At 40.9% G+C, this 24463-nt stretch overlaps 1 protein-coding gene across 1 annotated transcript in view; it reads left to right on the top strand.

Moving 5' to 3' along the window:
• Positions 1 to 24463, top strand: part of ctnnal1 (catenin (cadherin-associated protein), alpha-like 1) — a 306680-nt gene that overhangs the window by 273571 nt on the left and 8646 nt on the right. The window contains exons 8-12 of the mRNA XM_068006252.1: positions 1490 to 1576; positions 4227 to 4385; positions 11703 to 11795; positions 12531 to 12681; positions 23026 to 23063. Of these exons, the coding sequence (XP_067862353.1) occupies positions 1490 to 1576; positions 4227 to 4385; positions 11703 to 11795; positions 12531 to 12681; positions 23026 to 23063 (528 nt within the window). The remainder of the gene's footprint in view (positions 1 to 1489; positions 1577 to 4226; positions 4386 to 11702; positions 11796 to 12530; positions 12682 to 23025; positions 23064 to 24463) is intronic.

Genomic DNA, 24463 nt, shown 5'->3' on the forward strand with positions numbered 1-24463 from the left:
AACTCTTTTAAGTTTGGAGTTACTGTAAGATCAAATTCCTTCACCTGTTGATTCTGCTTGGGAGTTGAACAAGTTTTGCACTTGTTCAAGCGCTCCGGCATCTGATGTGATGTCATGTAATAAATTATTCTAATGACTGGTCTTTGCTGCAAGGATCAGTGAACTGAAATACCTTATTCACTTACCACTCTTACTGGAGCAATATTTACACCTCATCGTAAATGTCCACCAAAATTAGTTTCTTAATTTATTTTGGTTTAAGAGATTATCATTCTATCCTGTTCCACAATAAGTCAGAGAGGAAATATAGATTCTGCTACACGGGGGCCTTGGCAACTTGAAGAATTAAGCTCCAGAAGGTCCAGTAAATTATATTGTTCTATGGGAAACAAAACATTGGATAAATGAGCTGACAAAACAAACACTCAAAGTTTCTAATTCTAGCTCTACCTTGAACAGCAGGGAGAAATTCCCCCTGGAAAATTTAAAGGTCATTCACCAAGACCTATGATCATAACGCAGACTAATTTTAAACCTGTTGCAATTGAGAACAGATGATTTGGCAGAGCTGTTATAGCCTCTGCTTTGGGTCCCAAATCCTCCCTCTTTACTAAAAGGATGCAATACCTGTGGTATGTTGTGGAGAATATGCAAAGTGGAAAATCAGATTATTCTCAAAAATATTGGAGGTTCCTATACTTTGTGTGAAGTGCTTTTCCCCAGCTTCCATCCTTCTAGGGGCATTGAGTACTGATGTTTTCTGTATATTGTTTATGTGAATGCTGCATGTAGGCTGATGCTTTATTTACAAAGTTCATGATTGTGGGATTTTACACATAAAGCCTTTAACTACCAAAGACATAAGTTTATGGCTGTGGTTTTAACATGTTAACATCCCAAATTTCTTCGCATTTTAACCTTGTTATTGAAAGTTTTCTAAATCTGTGTGTCAATGTAGATTTGCAGGAGATTGCTGTGATTTATGAGGATTTATGTTTGATTAGTAAATGTGTTACATTGGCCTTCGCCAGTCAAACAAGCAGAAGTGATATGAGATGGTGTTGCTAGGATGTAAGAAAGGGGAATGCCAAGTATAATTAATTCCCTGTTTTGAAAGTTGAGGCATCATGAAAACATTTCCTGTGGATTTGTGTGTTCTTTGTATTTTGGCTCATTGTGGAGGAAGCTCAGTTTGAAGAATGAAAACTATTACACCTTCAATGAGCAAAATACTTTTGGATTATATGTACTGAGGAATATACAGTTATCAGTGATTCAAAGAGCCTCTAAGTACGTACTTAGAAAAGTCTTACATGAAGTGGAAATTTAGAGCACTTGTGATAGGTTTACTTCCTCACAGTTAAACACTTAGTGCATGATAAAATGCTGGTAGTTTCCAGCCCTCCTTTACATTGTACCTAAAACCATGTACAGAAGTGCGGTTTAGATTTAGCTATGTCTTTTTTCATGTCTTGCTCTTTCAAAACAGCAATGTCTGAAAGCCAAAGAAGCCACAGAAGACATGGAGCTGGCTATAATCAAGACTCGGCAGTGTATGAGTGAACTGAGGAGAGAAGTAAGTGATATATAGTACTGAAGTAAGCTGAAAACAACGGGAGCTACAATCAGCTCTGTACCTAAACCCAAGAAGTCAGATGTAACCTCCTCACAGCCAATTTATGATGGTGGTTGGAACTGTCAGCAGCAAATGTTCTTTCCCGTTGCTGAAACTGATCAGAATCACAATGAGATTGGTTATGAAGAGATCAAGCTGATTACTAGAGTACAGGGGTCCTCAGCTATTTGGGTTATTAGTTTTTAAGACCTAAAACTGTGCTTTTAGCCATTTGGATTCAAGCAAAGAAAATTACATTTATTTCCTGATCAGCTGAAATGCATGATCTTAAAGCTTGTGCAATTCTTTCTCTTAAAGAAGCAGTATGCAATAATTTAACATTGCTGTTTGTAGAATTATCCATTTAATAGTTTGGTAGCTGAACTGTAGCTGCACTTTCATACCCATCTGCAACCTTTTCTGATTAGAATGCTGTGCCTTCAGCTGACCTGTGAAGGCAGGATCCATTGTTTATCTCCATGCATTTATTTTTCTTTTTTTGATATTTTTTGTGCTCATCAAAGTGAGGGATGTCCCCGTTAGAGGGACTAAGCATATTCCATAAGAGATAGGAGCAGGAATAGGCCATTTGGCCCTTCGAGCCTGCTCTGCCATTTAATGAGATCATGGCTGATCTGATTTTTACCTCAAATCCACTTTCCTGCCCTTTCCCCATATCCTTGGACTCCCTTGCTGATCAAAAATTTGTCTGAATGTATTCAATGACTCAGCCTTCACAGCTTTTTGGGGTAAAGAATTCCAAAGATTCACGACCCTTTGGGAGAAGAAATTCCTCCTCATTTCCATCTTAAACAGGCGACCCCTTATTTTGATACTACGCCCCTTGGTTTTAGATTCCCCATGAGGGGTAACAGCTTCTCAGCATCTACCCTATCGAGTCCCCTCAGAATCTTATATGCTTCAATAAGATCTCCTCTCATTCTTCTAAACTCCAATGAGTTCAGACCCAACCTGTTCAATCTTTCCTCAGAAGACAACCCTTCCATACCCGGAATCAACCTGGTGAACCTTCTTTGAACTGCCTCCAATGCAAGTATATCCTTCCTTAAATAAGGGCACCAGAACTGTATACGGTACTCCTGGTGTGGTCTCATTAGCACCCTGTATAGTTGTAGCATGATTTCCCTGCTTTTACACGCCATCCCCCTGGAAATAAAGGTCAATATTCCGTTTGCCTTCCGGATTACCCGCTGCACCTGTATGTTGACTTTTTGTGTTTCGTGTACGAGGACACCCAGATCCCTCTGTACCGCAGCATTTTGTAGTATTTCTCCATTCAAATAATATTTTGCTTTTTTATTTTTCCTCCCAAAGTGGATGACTTCTCATTTTCCCACATTATATTCCTTCTGCCAAATTTTTGCCCATTCACTTAACCTGTCAATATCCCTTTGTAGACACTTTGTGTCCTCCTCGCAACTTGCTTTTCCACCTATCTTTGTATCATCAGCAAATGTGGCCACATTACACTCTGTTCCTTCATCCAAGTCATTGGTATATATTGTAAACAGTTGAGGCCCCAGCACTGATCCCTGTGGCACCCCACTAGTTACAGATTGCCATTTTGAAAATAACCCTTTTATCTCGACTCTTTTTTGGAACCTCATTGCCTACATCAAGCACTTCCAGGTCAGGTACAGCATGGGTTAAAACTCCCTCTGCACTGCCCCCAAAATGAGCTCCCTCCCTTTCTGTTCTCATATAAATGTTTCATTTTCCACTAACCTTCCTTGTAATCTCTCTAGATGAGATTGACAATTTAGTGCCAGTTTACACTGAAGTATTAGCGGTTCTGTGCTATGGACTTGTACCTGCTAGGAACTTGGTTAAGCATGCTCCAACACATTTCACTTAAGATTTTTATTGCCAGCAGGGAAAAGGGACTTTAGTCCCATGACTCCAGACTGAATTTAAATCCAGGTCACTCTGTGCTACCCAGTACTCAAATGTACACTTTAAATTAAAAGTACGCAATTGCAACTTCTTCAACTTTATTCAGTAAAATGTAAGGAATCTTACAACACCAGGTTATAGTCCAACAATTTTATTTTAAAATCACAAGCTTTCGGAGATTATCCCCTTCGTCAGGTGAATGAGTGAAAGGTTCTCAAATCGCATACCTTATATTAGGCTGGGACACCATCACACCAATCAAAAGGTGTCATTGGTGTTCAGACAGGTTAGCCACGGAGAACAGCACGTCCCAGTACACTGAATATACATTGTGTCAAATTACACAGACAGAGAGAAAGAGACCCAAATGGCAGAGAGAGAGAGAGAGAGAGAGAGAATATTAAAAACAGTAAAAGACATTGAAAAATTGTAGTTGTGCTAATATATTTTTCTACAGGGATATTGACTGAAAAATTAAATTGTCATCATTAACTTTTGCTGTTAGGCAAGGATTAAATTTGAATCCTAATATTTCAGGAATACATCAGTAATTACTCTCATCAGCAGTAAAGATTCAACTTATTTGAATAATAGTTCTTGCATTATCAATCAAGAAAACACGCTTTTTTTGCTCAACTCATAGAAAATATTTTTTGTTGCAGTGATGTGTGTTAATTCTTCAGTTTTTGTTCTTCAGCTTCAAAATACAGCAGTGGAGTCAGCAGGGGATCTTCTAAGGTGTTACACAGAGCATGTGATCCTCAAGACACTGAAAATATCTGGGGTTGAAGGAAGTTTGGAGGCACTAGCTGAGTGTACCTGTAAATTATCTGAACAAAAAGAACAGCTGGCAGAGGTAGGGGGTTGAAACAGATACTTCGATACATGTAGCAGTTGGGGCTGCTAGTGCTCGATGTGAAACGCTTCAATCTCGCATTTATTTTCTGAAAATACAATATGTGTACATGGAATGAACCTGTGTAATATGTTATACATCTTAGGCTGTCAAACTGGGATACCTGGCTCCTAGGAATCCACAAAGGAATTCCACGTGGTCCATGAGGTCATCAGATTTTTGTATTTTTTGGACTTGTAGCTCATTGTTTTTGTCCATTTTCTGCAATGATCACATTGTTTTCCTTTGGGTAGATGATGCTGCTTTTGGAAATTAGAGTTGGGTCTCTGGGAGTATGTCAGTATTAACAGTTGGTCCTCAGGAGCGAATGAATAAATATTTGCAGGGCATGTTTGGGAGTATGTCAATATTTTCAGGGGTTTCCTGGGAGTTAGTGAATGTTAGCAGGGGTTCCTGGGAGTGTATCAATATTAGAAGGGTCTCCGGGACTGAGTGAATAATTGCTAGGCTTTCTCGGGAATGTGTGAGTATTTGCAAGGAGGTCCTCGGGGTTGTGGGGGTGGGGGGGGGGGGGGCAAGAAAACTTGCAAAGCGGTCTTGGGATTGTGTCAGCATTTGTGGCAGGTCCTCAGGAGCATGTAAGTATTGTAGGGGTCACTTGCAACATGTTAAATTTTGCAGGGGATTTTCCACACAGAAAAATTTGTAAATCACTGTTACAGATTTTTTTTTATTGTACATAAGTACATAATCCAAGTAGGAGAATGTATTTTAGTGAATGCAGTTAATTTTTTTTAAATGCAGTTTTCTTTTTCAGTGTCCTTTTTGGTTCCTCTGAAATCTCATTTCAGATGTACAGACTACCCGTGATAGTTTTGTTACAACTTAATAACCTTTGCATATATTTTGAACCAAGTTATAGTTTAATTTAAAGAACTCAGTTTAGTTTCATCAAACAAAACAAAACCTGTTTTAAGCATGTTTGTATGATTGACGATGAGCTTCCAAAACTGGGCATGTGAAAGAGACGCTCAGTCTGCAGGTTAGTATGCAGGTGCAGCAGGTGATCAAGAAGGCCAACGGAATGTTGGCTTTTATTGCTAGGGGGATAGAATATAAAAACAGGGAGGTATTGCTGCAGTTATATAAGGTATTGGTGAGACCGCACCTGGAATACTACATACAGTTTTGGTCTCCATACTTAAGAAAAGACATACTTGCTCTCGAGGCAGTACAAAGAAGGTTCACTCGGTTAATCCCGGGGATGAGGGGGCGGACATATGAGGAGAGGTTGAGTAGATTGGGACTCTACTCATTGGAGTTCAGAAGAATGAGAGGCGATCTTATTGAAACATATAAGATTGTGAAGGGGCTTGATCGGGTGGATGCGGTAAGGATGTTCCCAAGGATGGGTGAAACTAGAACGAGAGGGCATAATCTTAGAATAAGGGGCTGCTCTTTCAAAACTGAGATGAGGAGAAACTTCTTCACTCAGAGGGTGGTAGGTCTGTGGAATTTGCTGCCCCAGGAAGCTGTGGAAGCTACATCATTAAATAAATTTAAAACAGAAATAGACAGTTTCCTAGAAGTAAAGGGAATTAGGGGTTACGGGGAGCGGGCAGGAAATTGGACATGAATTTAGATTTGATCAGATCAGCCATGATCTTATTGAATGGCGGAGCAGGCTCGAGGGGCCGATTGGCATACTCCTGCTCCTATTTCTTATGTTCTTATGTCCTCAAGTGGTACAGCGCCATCTAGGGGCAAGTGACGTTTCTACTTACAAGTGAAAAAGTAACAGGAGACAAAACGCAAAAAACTGCTGGAACTATGCAGCAGGTCAGTCAGCATGTGCGGAGAGAACAATTAATGTTAATGTTTCGCTAAGACAGCCCTTCATCAGAACTGGGGAAAAAAATGAAAGATGAACAAGCATTTTAATAGAATCAGAACAAAGAGGAGGGAGAGGCGGAAAAGAAAAAACAGGGAATTAAACATATCTCAAACCCATAATCCTTGCTGTGAAGAAAAAAGGATCAAAAATCCTGAAATGTGACATCTCTTCAACTAGGGAACCATGTAATTGTAGAGCTCACTAACAAACAAAGCACAGAGGCTCATGGCACAAAGGGGGGAAATGCAGATTAGGCCCACATACCCATGCACTGATAATTAAAATAAAAAATGATTCACATTTACTGTATCTTGCCATTCATTCAGTGTACAGAAAATAAAGCATCAGTTCCAAAGGATCAGAGCTATAATCCCCTGATGGTGTGCTCAAACACTGGACAACACATTCTACATGCACACATTGTGGAATCGGGCAAGGAGGCCCAAGCACAAGGCATTGAATTCCGCAAACAAAACATTTCAGATATCTTTGGAGGCGGCCTCATTATAGAATCAGAATGGTTACAGCGTGGAAGGAGATCATTCAGCCCGTCGAGGCCACGCCGGCTCTCTGCAAGAGCAGTCCAGCTAGTCTCACTCCCCCACCCTTTCCCCATAACCCTGCAAATTTTTTCCCTTCAAATACTTATCCAATTCCCTTTTGAAGGCCATGATTGAATCTGCCTCAACCACCCCCTCAGACAGTGCATTCTAGATCATAACCACTCGCTGTGTAAAAAAGTTTTTCCTCATGTCGCCTTTGGTTCTTTTGCAATCACCTTAAAATCTATGCCCTCTGATTCTTGACCCTTCCACCAATGAGAACAGTTTCTCTCTATCTACTCTGTCTAGAACCTTCATGATTTTGAATACCTCTATCAAATCTCCTCTCAACCTTCTCTGCTCTAAGGAGAACAAGCCCAGCTTCTCCAGTCTATCCATGTAACTGAAGTCCCTTATCACTGGAATCATCCTAGTAAATCTCCACTGCACGCTCTCTAAGGCCTTCACACCCTTCCGAAAGTGCGGTGCCCATGACTGGACACAATACTCCAGTTGTGGCCGAACCAGTATTTTATAAAGGTTCATCATAACTTCCTTGCTTTTGTACTCTATGCCTCTATTTATAAAGCCCAAGATCCCGTATGCTTTTTTAACTGCTTTCTTGACCTGCCTTGCCACCTTCAACGATTTGTGCACATATACCCCTGATCCTGTACCGCTTTTAGAATTGTACCCTCTAATTTATATTGCCTCTCCTCGTTCTTTCTACTAAAATATATCACTTCGCACTTTTCTGCATTAAATTTCATCTGTCACGTGTCCGCTCATTCCACCAGCCTGTCTATGTCCTCTTGAAGTCTATCACTATCCTCCTCACTGTTCACTACACTTCCAAGTTTTGTGTCATCTGCAGATTTGGAAATTGTGCCTTGTACTCCCAAGTCCAAGTCATTAATATATATCAAAAAAAGCAATGGTCCTAGTACTGACCCCTGGGGAACACCACTGTATACCTCCCTCCAGTCTGAAAAACAACCATTCACCACTACTCTCTGCTTCCTGTTACTTAGCCAATTTCATATCCATGCTGCCACTGCCCCTTTTATTCCACGGGCTTGAACTTCGATGACAAGCCTATTATGTGGCACTTTATCAAACGCCTTTTGGAAGTCCATATACACAACATCAACTGCATTGCCCTTATCGACCCTCTCTGTTACCTCATCAAAAAACTCAATCAAGTTAATTCAACGATTTGCCTTTAACAAATCCGTGCTGGCTTTCCTTAATTAATCCACACTTGTCCAAGTGATTGTTAATTTTGTCCCAGATTATCGTTTCTAAATGTTTCCCCACCACTGAGGTTAAACCCACTGGCCTGTAGTTGTTGGGTTTATCCTTACATAATTTTTTGAACAAGGGTGTAACATTTACAGTTCTCCAGTCCTCTGGCACCATCCCTGTATCTAAGGATGATTGGAAGATTATGGCCAGTACCTCCGCAATTTCCACCCTTACTTCCCTCAGCAACCTGGGATGCATCCCATCCGGACCGGGAGACTTATCTACTTTAGGTACAGCTAGACTTTCTAATACCTCCTCTTTATCAATTTTTAGTCCATCCAGTATCTCAACTACCTCTTCTATTACTGTGACTTTGGTAGCATCTTCTTCCTTGGTAAAGATAGATTCAAAGTACTCATTTAGTATCTCAGCCATGCCCTCTGCCTCCATATGTAGATCTCCTTTTTGGTCCCTAATCAGTCCCACCCCTCCTCTTACTACCTGCTTACTGTTTATGTGTCTATAGAAGACTTTTGGATTCCCTTTTATGTTAGCCGCCAGTCTATTCTCATATTCTCTCTATGCCTCTCTTATTTCCTTTTTCACTTCCCCGCTGAACTTTCAATATTCAACCTGATTCTTACTTGTATTATCAACCTGACATCTGTCATACGCCCTTTTTTCTCCTTTATCTTACTCTCTGTCTCTTTAATCATCCAGGGAGCTCTGGCTTTAGTTGTCCTACCTTTCCCCCTCGTGGGAATGTACTAGACTGTACCTGAACCATTTCCTCTTTAAAGGCTGCCCATTGTTCCATTACAGTTTTGCCTGCCAATCTTTGATCCCAATTTACCCGGGCCAGATCCATTCCTGTCCCACTGAAATTGGCCCTCCTCCAATTGAGCATTTTTACCCTAGAGTGCTTCTTGTCCTTTTCCATAACTAATCTAAACCTTATGATACTATGATCGCTGTTTCCTAAATGTTCCCCCACTGACACTTGCTCCACTTGACCCACCTCATTCCCCAATACCTCCTTCATTGTTGGGCTGTAAATGTAGTGGTCAAGAAAGTTCTCCTGAACAGACTTCAAAAATTCCTCCCCCTCTTTGCCCCTTACACTATTACTATCCCAGTCCATGTTAGGATAGTTGAAATCCCCCATTATGACTAGTCTATGGCTCTTGCACTTCTGTGTAATTTCCCTGCAGATTTGTTCCTCTATATTCTTCCCACTCGTTGGTGGCCTATAGAATACACCCAGTAATGTAATGGCACCTCTATTGTTTCTTAACTCTAACCAAATAGATTCTGTCTTTGACCCCTCCAAGACATCCTCTCTTTCCAGCATTGTAATATTCTCCTTAAACAATACTGCCACCACCCCCCCCCCCCCACTTTCTTTCCTTCCCTATCTTTCCCGAACACCTAGTATCCAGGAATATTTAGTACCCAACCCTGCCCTTTTTTGAGCCAGGTCTCCGTTATCGCCGCAATATCTTATTCCCATGTGGCTAATTGCACCTGCAGCTCACCAACCTTGTTTACTATGCTGCGTGCGTTAACACTCATGTATTGCAAACCTATCTTAGACCTTATATTCTCTCTTAGTCTGTTCCCATCTAATACCGTACTATTTCTTACTCTAGTGCTATCCGTCTCTACCAATCCTTTGTGCACCTTGTTTCTCCTTTCCAATGCTACATCCTGGTGCCCATCCCCTTTCCAAAGTAGTTTAAACCCTCCCCCCATAGCACTAGCAAACCTTCCCGTGAGGACATTGGTCCCAGATCCGTTGAGGTGCAACCTGTCCGGCCTGTACAGGTCCCACCTACCCTAGAACTGGTCCCAATGCCCCAGGAATCTAAAGCCCTCCCACCTGCATTATCCCTCTAATTGCAGTCATTCTTATTTAAGTGAGTCCCACATTGAATTTACGATGGTTCTGATCTCTGTCTAGTCGTGCTACTTCTGTGGGTACTTCTGTGATCTTACCTTGAGAACTTCAATTCTTAAAGGTGTGATTGACAGTTTGGGATTACGTTGTAAGTATGAATTTGTTTTGGTTTTTTTATATATTGTAGTCTATGAATTAACTTGGGTATATTACTTTCTGCTGCTGTTTGGTGTTGCCTTTTGGTAACACAAGACACCTTCTGCAGAGACCTTTTCCCAAAGCACTGCTGCTCCTTCAGCAGTGACCGCAGTGCTCAGCATGGGAGTTCCATTGGACCTTACAATGGCCGTTTTGGATTTGGAGGAGTGATGGGAGTTCAGACAGCAGAAAGAAAGATGGGTGTGCTTGCACCTCAGATGTCTGGCACCCACTCGGACTTAGCCACTTGAGTAGTCAGACTGAGGCACAGCTACTTGTCCTTGCTAACAAATGCACATGTGGCAAATGATGGTGCACACAGTAGCAAGGCCAATATAGTGCCATGTTATTGATGGCCAGATGTGCCTGTGTGTTAGTTACTGAGTGAGTTTGACCGGCTAGCAAGAAGTTGTTGAAGAGAATATTTGCCTTGTGGGGTACCACGAAGCTTTAAGCTCTCTCTTGCCCACAGAGCTGCCTCTTCATGGCAGGTGAGACAAAGTAGGTTGGCAGAGGTGGTACCAGGTCCTCTCTCTTTGATTATGGGCAATCTGCTCTTCAAAAACACACAAAGCATGCTTTCAGCATTTGCATGTAACATAAGATGGAATTTGCTTAGGGAATGCATGTAAATTACTTTAGCTGGATCCAGTCATTTTGCCTAGTACTGTGTAATCGACTTTGTATATTTTATATCAGGCAATTCAGGAGGGAGGTTACATTGGGTGGAAGAGTGACTCAGATGTAAATCAGGTGAAGGAGAGAAGTTACAAGCACTAAATGAGGGGAAGAACAAGGAGATTAGATGCCGTTGGTGAAAGCAACATTGCACTTCTTGAACATCAGATGTTCCTCAATTTCATAGGGTTTCTCTGATGTAATTCACCAAATTCAAACCAGCAGGGACCCAAGGCCAGAAGCAGTGTTGCTGAACATATGCAATTTTTAAAAAATTGTGTTCAGGATGTGGACATCGTTTAATGCCCTGTTTTGCTTTGTAGCAGTTGTTTGCATAACTGAGCAGCTTGCTAGGCCACTTTAGAGAGCATTAAGAGTAAACCACATAGTGCAGACTAGAGCCACGTGTAGATCAGACTGGGTCGGTATGGCGGGTTTCCTTTTATGAAAGGTATTAGTGAACCAATTGGGTTTTTACAACAGCCTGACAGTTTTCAGCGTCTTTTTTTTCCTGGTGCTAGCCCACAAATTGCAATATTTATTGAATTCAGTTTCACAACTTGCCACCGTGGGATTTGAAATGAAGACTTCAGGGTTATCAATCCAGTCACGTAACTACAACACTACCTCACCTGCATTACATTCGCAACATATATGTCATGTGAAAAAGTCCAACGGTCAATGTTGTGAAAGGTGTTTAACAATTTTTATGTTTAATAAATAATAGAACCCAGCAAAATGTAAGTTAGTAGAAAAGATTTGCAAGTTGTCTCAGTTGTAGTTTGTTGAAATCTGAATTGTGTTTTGTGACTCTTATTAAGAAATCTAGACATGAATTCCTGTGACATTGTGTTTCCCCCCAGACTTCTCGATTATTGCGGCATGTGTCAGGAACTGAACCCTTAGAGATTACTTGTTTACATGCAGAAGAAACATTTCAGGTTATTGGTCCACAGGTATGGAAGTTTTTACTGTTTGTAATTTTCCCACGGTAATTAATTTTATATATATATATATATGCTTTTTTAAAAAAAAGCTGGAGTGATGTGTATGAGGCATTATTCAAGGAGATGGATTTACTTGTTTAGATCAATCAAGATTTTTTTTTTTGCTTATAATGTGTACCCCTTTACTTTAAAAGATATTTTCTCCCACCCCTTTTTCCAGTCACCTCATACTAAGAGTCAGGTGGATAGACAATCTGATCCCAGCTTTTGGTTACGTTGCTTTTGAGTAAATGACTAGAAGGTGCATGAGAGAAGAGTTGATGAGACTGACTAATTTTTCCTCACTCAAATGAGGAGATGGCTGAATTTTGCTCAGCATCTCCTCAATAATGGGACTGGAATCATTAACTCAGTGGAGGGGTAGACAACTGTTGTCAAACAGCATTGCACTGCTCCATTGTGCTACATTGTGGAGCTATCATGCTTTAATTATTATACCAAGCAACAAGAAAATCTTTTATAACTGTTCTTTATGACTCAATACTGAGTTAATGAGTCCACTGAATTTAGGTCACAACTGAACTTCAGATCTAAACACTGTATTTTTATTTAGCGTGTCCAAATGCAGGAAATTTTGATTCACATAGTTCCAAGGTCTGCTACCTGCACATCTTCAGTCACACTCCCTGGTGCATAATAGATTTCTTTTATACTGCCAACTGAATTATTCTGTTTTGTTCTCAGATCATTTCTGCTGCACAGACCTTGGCTCTTCATCCTTCTAGTAAGATTGCCAAAGAAAACCTAGATGTCTTTTGTGAGGCCTGGGAGTCACAACTGAACGATATGTCCATCCTATTGAAAGAAATTAATGATGTATTTGAAGGACGAAGAGGTGAATAGTCTGACTCTTGAGGTTTAAGTGTTCTCTGTATTACATTTAGATTGTCGGTTAGGTCGTGTAATATGTAGATTCTAACTGAGAAAAAAATTACAATGCAAAAAAACGGAAGAATTCTAGTGACTCATTTCAAATAACATATAATCAAACGGGCTGTTATGAATAGTGACTGTAAAATTCTAAAGCCTTTTGGTGTTATAAAAACGTACCCTAGGTCATCTATTTACAAGGCATAAAATTTAGGGAAAGCGTGTTACCTCATTTGGTACAGAGGTAATCTGATTAATATGTTAAAAGTTAAAGTGTGTGAGTAATGTTGTGAGAGTGGCAGGACTCTAAGTCTAAGAAAAGCCCACACAGTTTTTGTGCCAGTTGTTTGTATTGCTGAAAGCACAGATTTTATATAGCACTGAATGAGTTAATTATTTTAATTCTGTCACAGGGGTTTTAAAAATATACATTTTATCTGAGATTTCCTCGTTATAATCGCTTCACCTGATAATGTAGTGAATGTAGCTATTTGATTTTTAAATTGCTGTCCTTCCCTTTGGATGGGATCACCTTGGCGTCTTACACCAATCTTTGGATTGTTTCTGTGGTTGGTAAGTTTTATTGGAATTCGTACTAGGTTCTTTTGATGTGCACAGGGAGCTTTCTCTGAGCAGCAGGTTATCCACTTAATGTTGGTTTTCATCATCTAAGACATAAGATTTTTTATCCATAGCTAAGCTTTATTTGAAGATGATATAATCAAATTTGCATAAGAGATACTTTTTTTTAGCAAAATGCTGTTTTACACAAAACTGTTTAGGGGTTGACCATAATTCTCAGCATATTGATCCCAAGTCTAGGAAGTGTGGAATCTCCATTCTTGGCTTCAAGAAATTTATTAAGCAATGGGGAGAAGTAGCTAGTCCTCTCTGTTAAAGATTATAGTGTTTTGCTTAATATCCTCAGCTAATTTTTGATGTATGACTTTTGACTGAAATGTCCACATTTCTGTGAAGAACTAGAAGTTTGCTAAGATTGGTGCGTTGCTACAAGGAATGACTAACAAAATTGGGAATGTTTACACTGGAGAAAAGTAGGCTCCTGGAAGACTTTATTGAAGCTTTCAAGGGGTGTAGTTAAACCAAATCTTAATAAATTGCTTGACACAAACACAAATTGTAACCAGGGCCCTGGACCCAAGGTCAGAAGAGAGAAGATGAACAGAAAGTATAGGTTTAACTACTTACACAGACAGTGCCGAAGAAGACAGGTGGAGATGGAGGGATGATGGGGATGGGGGATGGGCGGGGGAGGTGAAGATCCAGGGTGGGGTGGTAGTGATGCGGGGTGGGGGGAGGGGTGGCGATCGGGGGGTGGGGGGAGGGGTGGCGATCGGGGGGTGGGGGAGGGGTGGCGATCGGGGGGTGGGGGGAGGTGGAGATCGGGAGGTTGGGGGGAGGTGGAGATCGGGTTGTGGGGGGTTGGCGGGAGGTGGAGATCGGGTTGGGGGGGGGGGTTGGCCGGAGGTGGAGATCGGGTTGGGGGGGTTGGCGGGAGGTGGAGATCGGGTTGGGGGGGTTGGTGGGAGGTGGAGATCGGGGGAGGTGAGGGAGGTGGAAATCTGGTTGTGGGGGTTGGTGGAGATCGGATTGCGGGGGGTTGGCGGGAGGTGGAGATCGGGGGTTGGCGGGAAGTGAAGATTTGGTTGCGGGGGCGGGAGGTGGAGATCGGGTTGGGGGGTTTGACGGGAAGTGGAGATCAGTGGTTGCTGGAGGTCCGGTGAAGAATCGGAGGTTGATGGGGGGGCCACCATCAGTGGGGGGAGCAGCCAGTTGGGGGGGTTCCTGTCGGCCAAATGAGCTTGTTGGGCCTGGATGAAGCACTCTTGCTCTTCCGGACCCACAAGCAGTGCAATAAAGGCACTTACCTCATGGATCCGGTCCTTCCTGCCTGCTTTCACCTGACGGGAATGGGAAGCGATGGGAAACCCGAACAGGTAAGGTTAAATTTATTTAAGTTTTTCAATACACAAGGAAATAAGTGCCTCAAGTATCTCAGTGAGGTACATTGCCCTTTTAAGTACCAGCCCACTGGCTTTAAGTGGGGGCGGGATTTCCTGGTGTCTGCTGTCCGCACGCATACAAACCTGCCTGGGTTAAACCCGGAAGTGGGCGAGTTGGAGCCGGGATGTGGTCCTGCCCAAAAAACTGATATTTTAACGTCTCTCCTGCCCCAACCCACCTGTTCTTGTTAAAATTACCCCCAAAGTGCCAGCAAATTTAAGAAGGGCTAAATACATTTTACATTGTGTTACATCGAAACTACAGCACAGGAACAGGCCATTCGGCCCAACTGGTCTATGCCAGAGTTCTTTTTTGGCAAAAGGTTGAATTTTTTGTATAGTACGATATTTTCTGAACTTTGGGACCAGCCAGATGGACAGCAGTGGTCTTGAGTATGTACCCTCCTATGATGTATTGGTCCTATAAACCCAGTGTTCTGTATACTGTGCTGATGAGAATTGGCACTGAAATAGAAGAGAAAAGACAAGTGGCGGAGCATGAAATTCAGGGAATAGAGAGACTCTGAAGGACAGGGATCAGGAAGGAGAACAAAAAAATTGACGAACAAAACTTAGCAGACAGAAGTAGATGTGGGCAGTTTAAGATGAAGGGGATAAAGTCTCCTGGCAAAACAAAAAAGAAGAAATAGGAAATAATAGAGTAAAGCAACAGAAGCAATTTGTGTAGTGTGATTTATTGACTGGAAAGACCTCGTAAAAAGGCTACTCCTCAGATACTTTGATAATTATGGTGTACATCCCCTTAAGGTTCTGTGTGAAATATTTAACTGATCTGAAGCTGCTGGTGTGATTTTCCTTTTGGTCCAGGGAGGTTTCTTTTGTTGTTTCTAGTCTTACGCCAATGTTGCAGATTGTCTTGGATAAAAAATATACTTTAAATTACATAGCATGTACAGCACAGAAACAGGCCATTCGGCCCAATGGGTCCACAGGAGCCTCCTCCCACCCCTCTTCATCTAATCCCATCAACATATCCTTCTATTTCTTTCTCCCGCATGTGTTTTTCTAACTTCCCCTTAAATGAATCTATGCTAGTCACCTCAACTACTTCTTGTGGTAGCGAGTTCCACATTCTAACCACTCTCTGGGTAAAGAAATTTCATCTCAATTCCCCATTGGATTTATTAGTGACTACCTTATATTTATGGTCCCTGGTTCTGGTCTCCCCCACAAGTGGGAACATCTTCTCCATGTCTATCCTATCAAACCCTTTCATAATCTTAAAGACCTCTATCAGGTCACCCCTCAGCCTTCTCTTTTCTAGAGAAAAGAGCCCCAGCCTGTTCAATCTTTCCTGATAGGTATAACCTCCCAGTTCTGGTATCATCCTAGTAAATCTTTTTTGCACCTTCTCCAATGCCTCTATATCAATGTGTTCTATACAAGTTTAACATAACTTCTCTCCCTTTTCAATTCTATCCCTCTAGAAATGAATCCCAGTACTTGGTTTGCTTTTTTTATGGCCTTATTAACCTGCGTCACGACTTTTAGTGATTTGTGTATCTGTGCCCCCAGATCCCTCTGCTCCCCTATCCCATTTAGATTCTTATTATCCAAGCAGTATGTGACCCACTTATTCTTCCTACCAAAATGTAGCACCTCACACTTATCATTGAGGGCGACAGCATGTAATAGGTGTTAGGCTACTTAAACGTGCAAATCGGTGTCCTATTCTGGTTGTCCTGGACCCCAACTGCCAAATTCAGGTCTGAATGGTCGTAGCGTCGGTTGCGCATACTCTACTTAGTTGAATCTGGTCTTGAGCAGCGTAACCGCTGGTCCTTAAAGGCACTGCTGGGGGCTGCTCAAAAAAAGGCCCAAGAAATTTTCAGTTTTTATTTTTGTGGGCCCAGGAGAAGCAGGAGTGTTGCCCACGATAAAGCTGTTGCCTGTTGCCGGCTCGTTTGAGGACCAACCCCCCATTTAAATGAGGCCAGAAACTGAATTTAGATCAGCCCTTAGGCTGGAACAGACCAAGTCGAATTTCTCCCCCCATCCCCACATGGTTCTCAATTTTTGTGGTATTGCATATTACGTTAATTGTTATTCATCCCATTGCAACATTTATAGAATTCTGCATCGCATCTCTGTCAGTTCAAAAGTCACAAGTGCTCTTGAAGTATCAAAGTCCTTCTGAAATTTTTGTAACAATTTAATTGAAGGTCGTTGTCATCTTTTTGAGGCCAGTAAGTAAATAATGTGGTATCATAGTAGCACAGTGCAGTTGTCATGTAGGTTCAACAGATTGTGTTTGCATAATACATTTTTGATAAGGCTGAGAGCACATTGTACAAATTTGATGGGTTTTCTGCCCCATCCACCACAAAATGATTTTTTTTCCCTCTAGATGTGTTCCTCTTACATTAAATATAACAAGTTATGCTGTTTCATTTGAATATTTTATGAATTAAAGTTTCTGTGTCTGTGCACAATTAGTCTGAATCTTTAATTTGGCTGTTACAATCGATTTTTGCAGAAGTGTTTATTTTAAAGATACAAAGGGCAAAGCTAACTATAATAAAAGAACAGAGCGGGACTAGTGAAAATTCATGGTGAAGTGTGTCTTTTCATTTAGTAATGCTGAACATTTTTTTGAGAGGTTTTAATAGAGTTAGTAGGGATAAACTGTTTCCACTGACAGGAGGGTCGGTAACCAGAGTTAATTGGCTAAAGAACCAGAGGGGAAATGAGGAGAATTTTTTTTACGTAGCGAGTTGTTATGATCTGGAATGCACTGCCTGAAAGGGTGGTGGAAAAAGATTCAATAGTAACTTTCAAAAGAGAATTGGAAAATACTTGAAGGGGGAAAAACTGCAGGGCTATGGGGAAAGAGCAGGGGAGTAGGACTAGTTGATTAGCTTTTTCAAAGAGCCAGCACAGGCACGATGAGCTGAATGGCCTCCTTTTGTGCTGTATGATTCTATGAACCTGGGAATAATGACTTATGATTATTGTAACAATTAATATTTAAGACAATCAGGCAGAGTGCATGGACAAAAAAAATTGTAGTGTATTAATACCAAGGTAAACAGAAAGGTTTAAACAACCATGCAGGAATTTTCATTGTGAGTTTACCATGTAGTAATGAATTGACTTAGACAAAGGAAAAGCCGAAAAGCCAAAAACCGATGGCCACTGAGTTTTAAGAGATCCTGGAACCTGATGTTATCTTGAAGCTCAGTGTTATGCAGTGGCCACTTAGACAATAACAACATGGGAATCCATCACAAACTTTGCTGTCATTGTGGTGTAAACTCTGATGCCCGTATCCTAACTCGCTCCAAGTCACGTTCGTCCATCACCCTTGTGCTCCCTGACCTTCGTTGGCTCCCGCTCCGGGAATGCCTCGATTTTAAAATTCTCAATTCTCATCCTTATTTTCAAATCCCTCCATAGCCTCGCCCCTCCCTAGCTCTTTAACCTCCTCTAGCCCTACAACCTTCCAAGATCTCTGCGCTCCTCCAATTCTTGCCTCTTGCGCATCCCCGATTTTAATCGCTCCACCATTGGCGGCCGTGCCTTCAGCTGCCTAGTCCCTAAGCTCTGGAATTCTCTCCCTAAACCTCTCCGCCTCTCTACCTCTCTCTTCTCCTTTAACGCTCCTTAAAACCTACCTCTTTGACCAAGCTTTTGGTCACCTGTCCTAATATCTCCTTCTGTGGCTCAGTGTCAAATTTTGTTTGATAATCGCTCTTGTGAAGCGCCTTGGGACGTTTTACTACGTTAAAGGTGCTATATAAATGTAAGTAGTAGTAGTAGTAGTAGTTGTTGTTGTTGCAATGCTGCATTTGGTGTGAACAAAATAGGGATGACACTAGCATAAAGCATTAGGAGTGGAGCCACAGGAAATGGTTCTGTCACACTGTGTAAATTGCGCCAATGATTTTGTGGTGCAACATCCCCACCAACTGGTACAACAACAGTACTTCACCAATAGAGTCCCAGTTAGGATAAGAACATAAGAAATAGGAGCTGTAGTAGGCCATAAAACCCTTCGAGCCTGATCAGCCATTCAATAAGATCATGGCTGATCTTCGACCTCAACTCCACTTTCCCGCCCGATCCCCATATCCCTTGATTCCCCTAGAGTCCAAAAATTTATCGATCTCAGCCTTGAACATATTCAACAACTGAGCATCCACAGCCCTCTGCCGTAGAGAATTCCAAAGATTCACAACCCTCTGAGTGAAGAAATTCCTTCTCATCTCAGTCTTAAATGGCTGACCCCTTATCCTGAGACTGTGCCCTCTAGTTCTAGACTCAGGGGAAACAACCTCTCAGCATCTACCCTGTTAAGCCCCCTCAGAATCTTGTATGTTTCAATTAAATCACCTCTCATTCTTCTAAACTCCAGAGAGTATAGGCCCATTCTACTCAACCTCTCCTCATAGGACAACCCTCTCATCCCAGGAATCAATCTAGTGAACCTTTGTTGTACCGCCTCTCAGGCAAGTATATCCTTCCTTAGGTAAGGAGACCAAAACTGTACACAGTGCTCCAGGTGAGGTCTCACCAAAGCCCTGCACAATTGTAGTATGACTTCCTTACTCTTGTACTCCAACCTCCTAATATAGGCCAACGTGCCATTTGCCTTCCTAATTGCTTGCTGTACCTGCATGCTAACTTTTTGTGTTTCTTGTACGAGGACACCCAAGTCTCTCTGAACACCAACATTCAATAGTTTCTCACCATTTAAAAAAAATTCTGTTTTTCTATTCTTCTTACCAAATTGAATAACCTCACATTTCCCCACATTATACTCCATCTGCCACCTTCTTGCCCACTCACCTAATCTGTCTATATCCCTTTGCAGACTCTTTGTGTCCTCCTCACAGCTTACTTTCCCACCTAGCTTTGTATCATCAGCAAACTTGGATACATTACACTCGGACCCTTCATTTAAGTCATTAATATCGACTGTAAATAGCTGAGGCCCAAGCACTGATCCTTGCGGCACCCCACTTGTTACAGCCTGCCAGCCTGAAAATGACCCGTTTATCCCTACTCTTTTTTCTGTCCGTTAACCATGTTAATATATTACCCCCAACCCCATGAGCCCTTACCTTGCATAACAACCTTTTATGTGGCACCTTATTGAATGTGTTTGAAACATTAAGAAATTTAAGGAACAGGATCAACTCCATTAGGCCCAAAAAGTCTGTAATTTTTGATTGATCTCCACCCAACCTATCTACCTCTGACCATATACCTCAATCACTTTTCTCTCCAGAAACCCATCCAACAGCCTTGTGAACCCATTTATACTGTACCACTTCAATGGCCTTTCCTGGTAACATGAAAAAGCCAAGAATTGGGAAAAAGCCATTGAGCCCATTGAAGCTGATCCCTCTAGAACCCTAACGTCCCATTATAGCATCCAGGTGCATTTTGTTCATCCCTAATATTTTTATGTCCACTACCCCACCTGGCAAATTATTTCAAATATTTATCACTCTTTGAGTAAAGAAGTTCTCAATACATTTTAGATTTACTTTTCACTAAATTTAAATTTATGTCCTTGGGTCCTGTTTTTCTGACTGAATTAGAAGTAATATTTTATACCATTTAATATTTTGTATGCCTTCATGGAATTGGTCCTTACCTGCCTTCTTTCTAGACTTTTCTAACCTTTTCTAACTTTATAAGTGCCAGCTGTGGCTCAGTACTCTTGCCTCTGATTCAGAAGATTGGGGTTCAAGTCTCACTCCAGAGATTTGAGCACAAAATCTAGGCTGACACTTCCATGCAGTATTGAGGGAGTGCTGCATTGTCGGAGGTGCTTTCTTTCAGATGAGATGTCTGCTCTTTCAGATGGGCGTAAAAGATCTCATGGCACTATTTTGAAGACGAGCAGGGGAGTTCTCCCCAGTGTCCTGGCCAATATTTATCTCTCAACCAACATCTCTAAAACAGATTATCTGATCATTATCACATTGCTGTTTGTGGAATCTTGCTGTGTGCAAATTAGCTTCCACATTTCTTATCGCTAGTCCCCTTACATTTTGAATCAATCTTGCTGCTTTTCTCTGCACCCTGTTCTATCCTTGTGTATTTTCATTTTAATAATTCATACTCTTTTATTTTGGTCAAACAAAATTAAAATAAATCATGCCCTTGTCACATAACATTGGACAATTGCCTACAAGTGCAGTATTAATGATTTATTTTTATGTTGCACTGTTATTTTGTACAATTCTCACCTGGCCCTGAAGAAGGACTAAAAGATATGTTCTTGTGAACCTGCATCTTAGTATTACTGCACCCAGTGAAAAGTGACGTTTAAAAAGTTCTTAAGCTGCCCATTTCACCCCCTGGAAGCTTTTAAAGTTTTGTTTTAATATTTTTCCTGGTAGTAAAGAATTCACTGTCCCATTGGCTCATTGACATTAAAATTTAACCAACATTTCGATGCCAATGAGTGAAGCTGTATGAAGCTCATATGAAGTGTATGAGTGCAGTAATGCATGTGGCGAACTCCCGTTTCATTAACCAGAGAATAGCTTCGGGCCAGCTGTATAACTCAGGTCTGTCAGCTGCACATCACTTTAAGCAAGTATTGGCCTCAAGCAGATACTGTAGGAAAATGGCTTTATTCGAAATTGTGCTGACAAAACCAAAATATTATTCTCTGCAATCTACCAAAGTATGGGTTCTGCAGGCTATGTTTTATAATTTACTTAAATGACTGACTGTTTCAGCAACCATAACAGTACTAGGTATACAAAAGAGAATGTCTAAACATTTTTAAAGAATTATTACCCTACTGCAGTTTATATTTGTTTCTGTTGTAATTAATGTTTGCATTACTCCTAACTCTCATGGTGCCACTAGCATTCCCTCAAAAGACTTTACAATCTTCAGAATAATTTTATTTATTTATTGTTTGCTCAGGCTTTTATTTGTCCCTTAACTCTGTAAGAAGCGCTTTCTCAGAATGTTAAGTTCAGTCCAGTTTGCTTTCGAAGGGACATTTACCAAGGGTCAATATTCAGGGCTGATGCAAGGAGCAGTGTATAATGCAAATGTCATAAATTCTGCATATTTTGTTAATGTATTGTGTGGAATTATGGTGGAACCCAGTTTGAAGGACAAATCCAGATTGTCTGAATTTTGAAAATAAACATTTCCTTTGAATTAAATAACAATCATTTTGGTTTTTTTTGTTTCTTACACAATCTGGTATTTTTTTTGTGTGTCAGCAAAACTTTTTGCTTCTAGGGTGTAGACACACCACTTCTTTGCCATACCATGCACTATAAGGAGGCATAATGCAGCTGTACCTGGAACATCGTGGAACGGGCAAGCAAAATCTTTTGTAATTGCTTTGGTAACCTCACTCTGGCAGGTTTTACAGCGGCACTTTCAGCATACAGTCGTATCAGTCAGCATGAGGAAAGGAATGGTGTTTAATTCCTAGGGATGTGAATTCTGGCTGGGGTCACAATGCTTTAACTGTTAACATATTTGCTGACATTTTCAACTCCGATTTAGACAGATGTGGATTTAGGCAAGTGCAGCCAGCCAAGATATGTCCACAGTGGTGAACAATGTTAAGTGATTTGCTCTGCAAGAACTCACATGTGTTTCGAAAGTATGCTCTGAGATGCTAGCCTTGAATTGTTCACCACATTTATAAAAAGTCCTTCCTGTGCAATTTTAACTATGTTAACCCATCTAAAATAAACGCATGTCCGTTAAAATAGCAGAGGACGGAATTTTGCACATATGTTAAGCGTTCATACGGGACCACCCAAACATAATTTCAAGGCCATAGAAGTTACATGTCTCTTTTTGGGTGAGGGGGAAGGAATTGAAAGCAGAGGAACAAAAATTTTGATGTGGTCAGGTGAAATCAGGACAGTTTTGAGAGGATGTCTTGATAAGGGCACATTAATAAAAAGCTATGTGGTTTTGTGATTTAAGACTCAAAACCACATTGGATTTGAGGAAATGTCCTGATTATGGAAAGAAACTGAATTACTTTTGAGAGGATCTTGGCGAAAATTACCTCGTTAATTTTTATACAGCTTTGACTCTGAAGTAACTTCTTTTAAGGCCAAATATATCAATAGACAAAACTAAGTTCATATTGCAAACTCATTGCAATAAACATGGTTATGTATCTAATATTTAGTATTTTTAAGATGTTAAAAGTTGCGATGTAGTGGAAACAATTAGAAATTTGGCTGCAATTCTTTGTACTTAAATGTAGCTTTCATTATTTTGTCTCCTGTTCACTGGTTTATTTGCATCTGTTTCCCCAGGAGAGAAGCGTGCATACCTTTCCCTACCTAGACCAGGGGTGAGTTTTTAAAATTAATTTAATTTCATTTAAAAGCTTCAGCTCAAAAATCATGTTGAGACACCACACACTATGGGGGTAATTTTGACTTTGTGCGATAATGTAAAACGGGTGATAGCGAATTGGCAGCCCGTTTTACACCTCTCCCGATTTTTATTCCATTGAAGTCAAAATTACCCCCTATTTCTGTTAGAGTTCGGGCTTTCTCCTAAAATTTCTTATCTTGCGATGCAGCTAAAAGGCAGTTTCCGCAAACACAACAATCCTCTTGTGAGCTGAAACCTGTGTGCTTAGACGTGCAATGTGTGAGATGGTTTGCCCAAATTAACAATTAAGCATGTTCTCCTGCCTTCTCTGAAAATGTCATTCTCAAAACAGCCAGAATAAAACTGATAGATTTATTTATGATGGCCATATCTCAAGTTTGTTGTTGCATGTCTCATTGCACATTGTATGGATCACTCTGCAACTTGTATAAGAATAAGACAGAAAAAGGGGTCACTGAGTGTATCCAGTGCACAATGTAGAAGATAGAGCTGGTGGTTATGTGTATATACTGCACATATGCACACACCATCGCTGGGCCCATGTAAGATGCTAAAATGAACATCAGGTCTCCAACTGCTCCATTTCAATTCCGTTATTTTGTGTGGATAATATAAGACCTACTTAAAATAGTCAAGTAGATGTCATCACACAGACCTGGGCAGATCAAGTCCAACCTGATGTAGATAGCAGGTACTACATGGGTTCCAGTATGATATTACCTTGAAATAAGTGGACCTACGTAATACACAAGTGACAGAACTACAAGTGTATTATGTCCATCAAATGATTGACAACGCTACAGTATTTATTATTGTAATGTTGTGTGCCTGTAAAACATTGCATTTTTCAGTTTATTCCTTGCACTCTGTGCTGGCCCCAATGTAACCTGTGTTCTAACCTGGTTGGTATCATTATCTATATGTAAGTTTTGCGAGCATCTGTAAGACACCATACTTTGTATAAAACAACAAATCACAACTGAATAACCCTTCTGCTTTTAGTGTCATTGAGATAACCTGAAGAAGTTGTTGAGAGGAGCCAAGCAGCTGACAACTAGAGAATCTTCCAGCAACAATAATTAGGACCTGAGATCAATTAGAGGCTATTTAGACCTTTCCCCACAGGGCATTACTGAGCAGTGGCCTTAAAGGGGCAGGCCAGGTTAACAGCTAAACATTGAAACTGTGCTCCAGACCCCAGACTACCAGTGAGCAATACCATGGAGAATTAGCAAGTATTGTATAAAATGTCTTCTACGCATCATTTAACGCAGAACCGCACTGCAAAATTTGGTGATGATAACAGGAGATTCTAACTTAGAAAACTCCAATGAGTAAAAGCACATGCGTATT

This window comes from Heptranchias perlo, chromosome 2 (assembly GCF_035084215.1).
Source record: "Heptranchias perlo isolate sHepPer1 chromosome 2, sHepPer1.hap1, whole genome shotgun sequence".
Lineage (NCBI taxonomy): Eukaryota > Metazoa > Chordata > Chondrichthyes > Hexanchiformes > Hexanchidae > Heptranchias > Heptranchias perlo.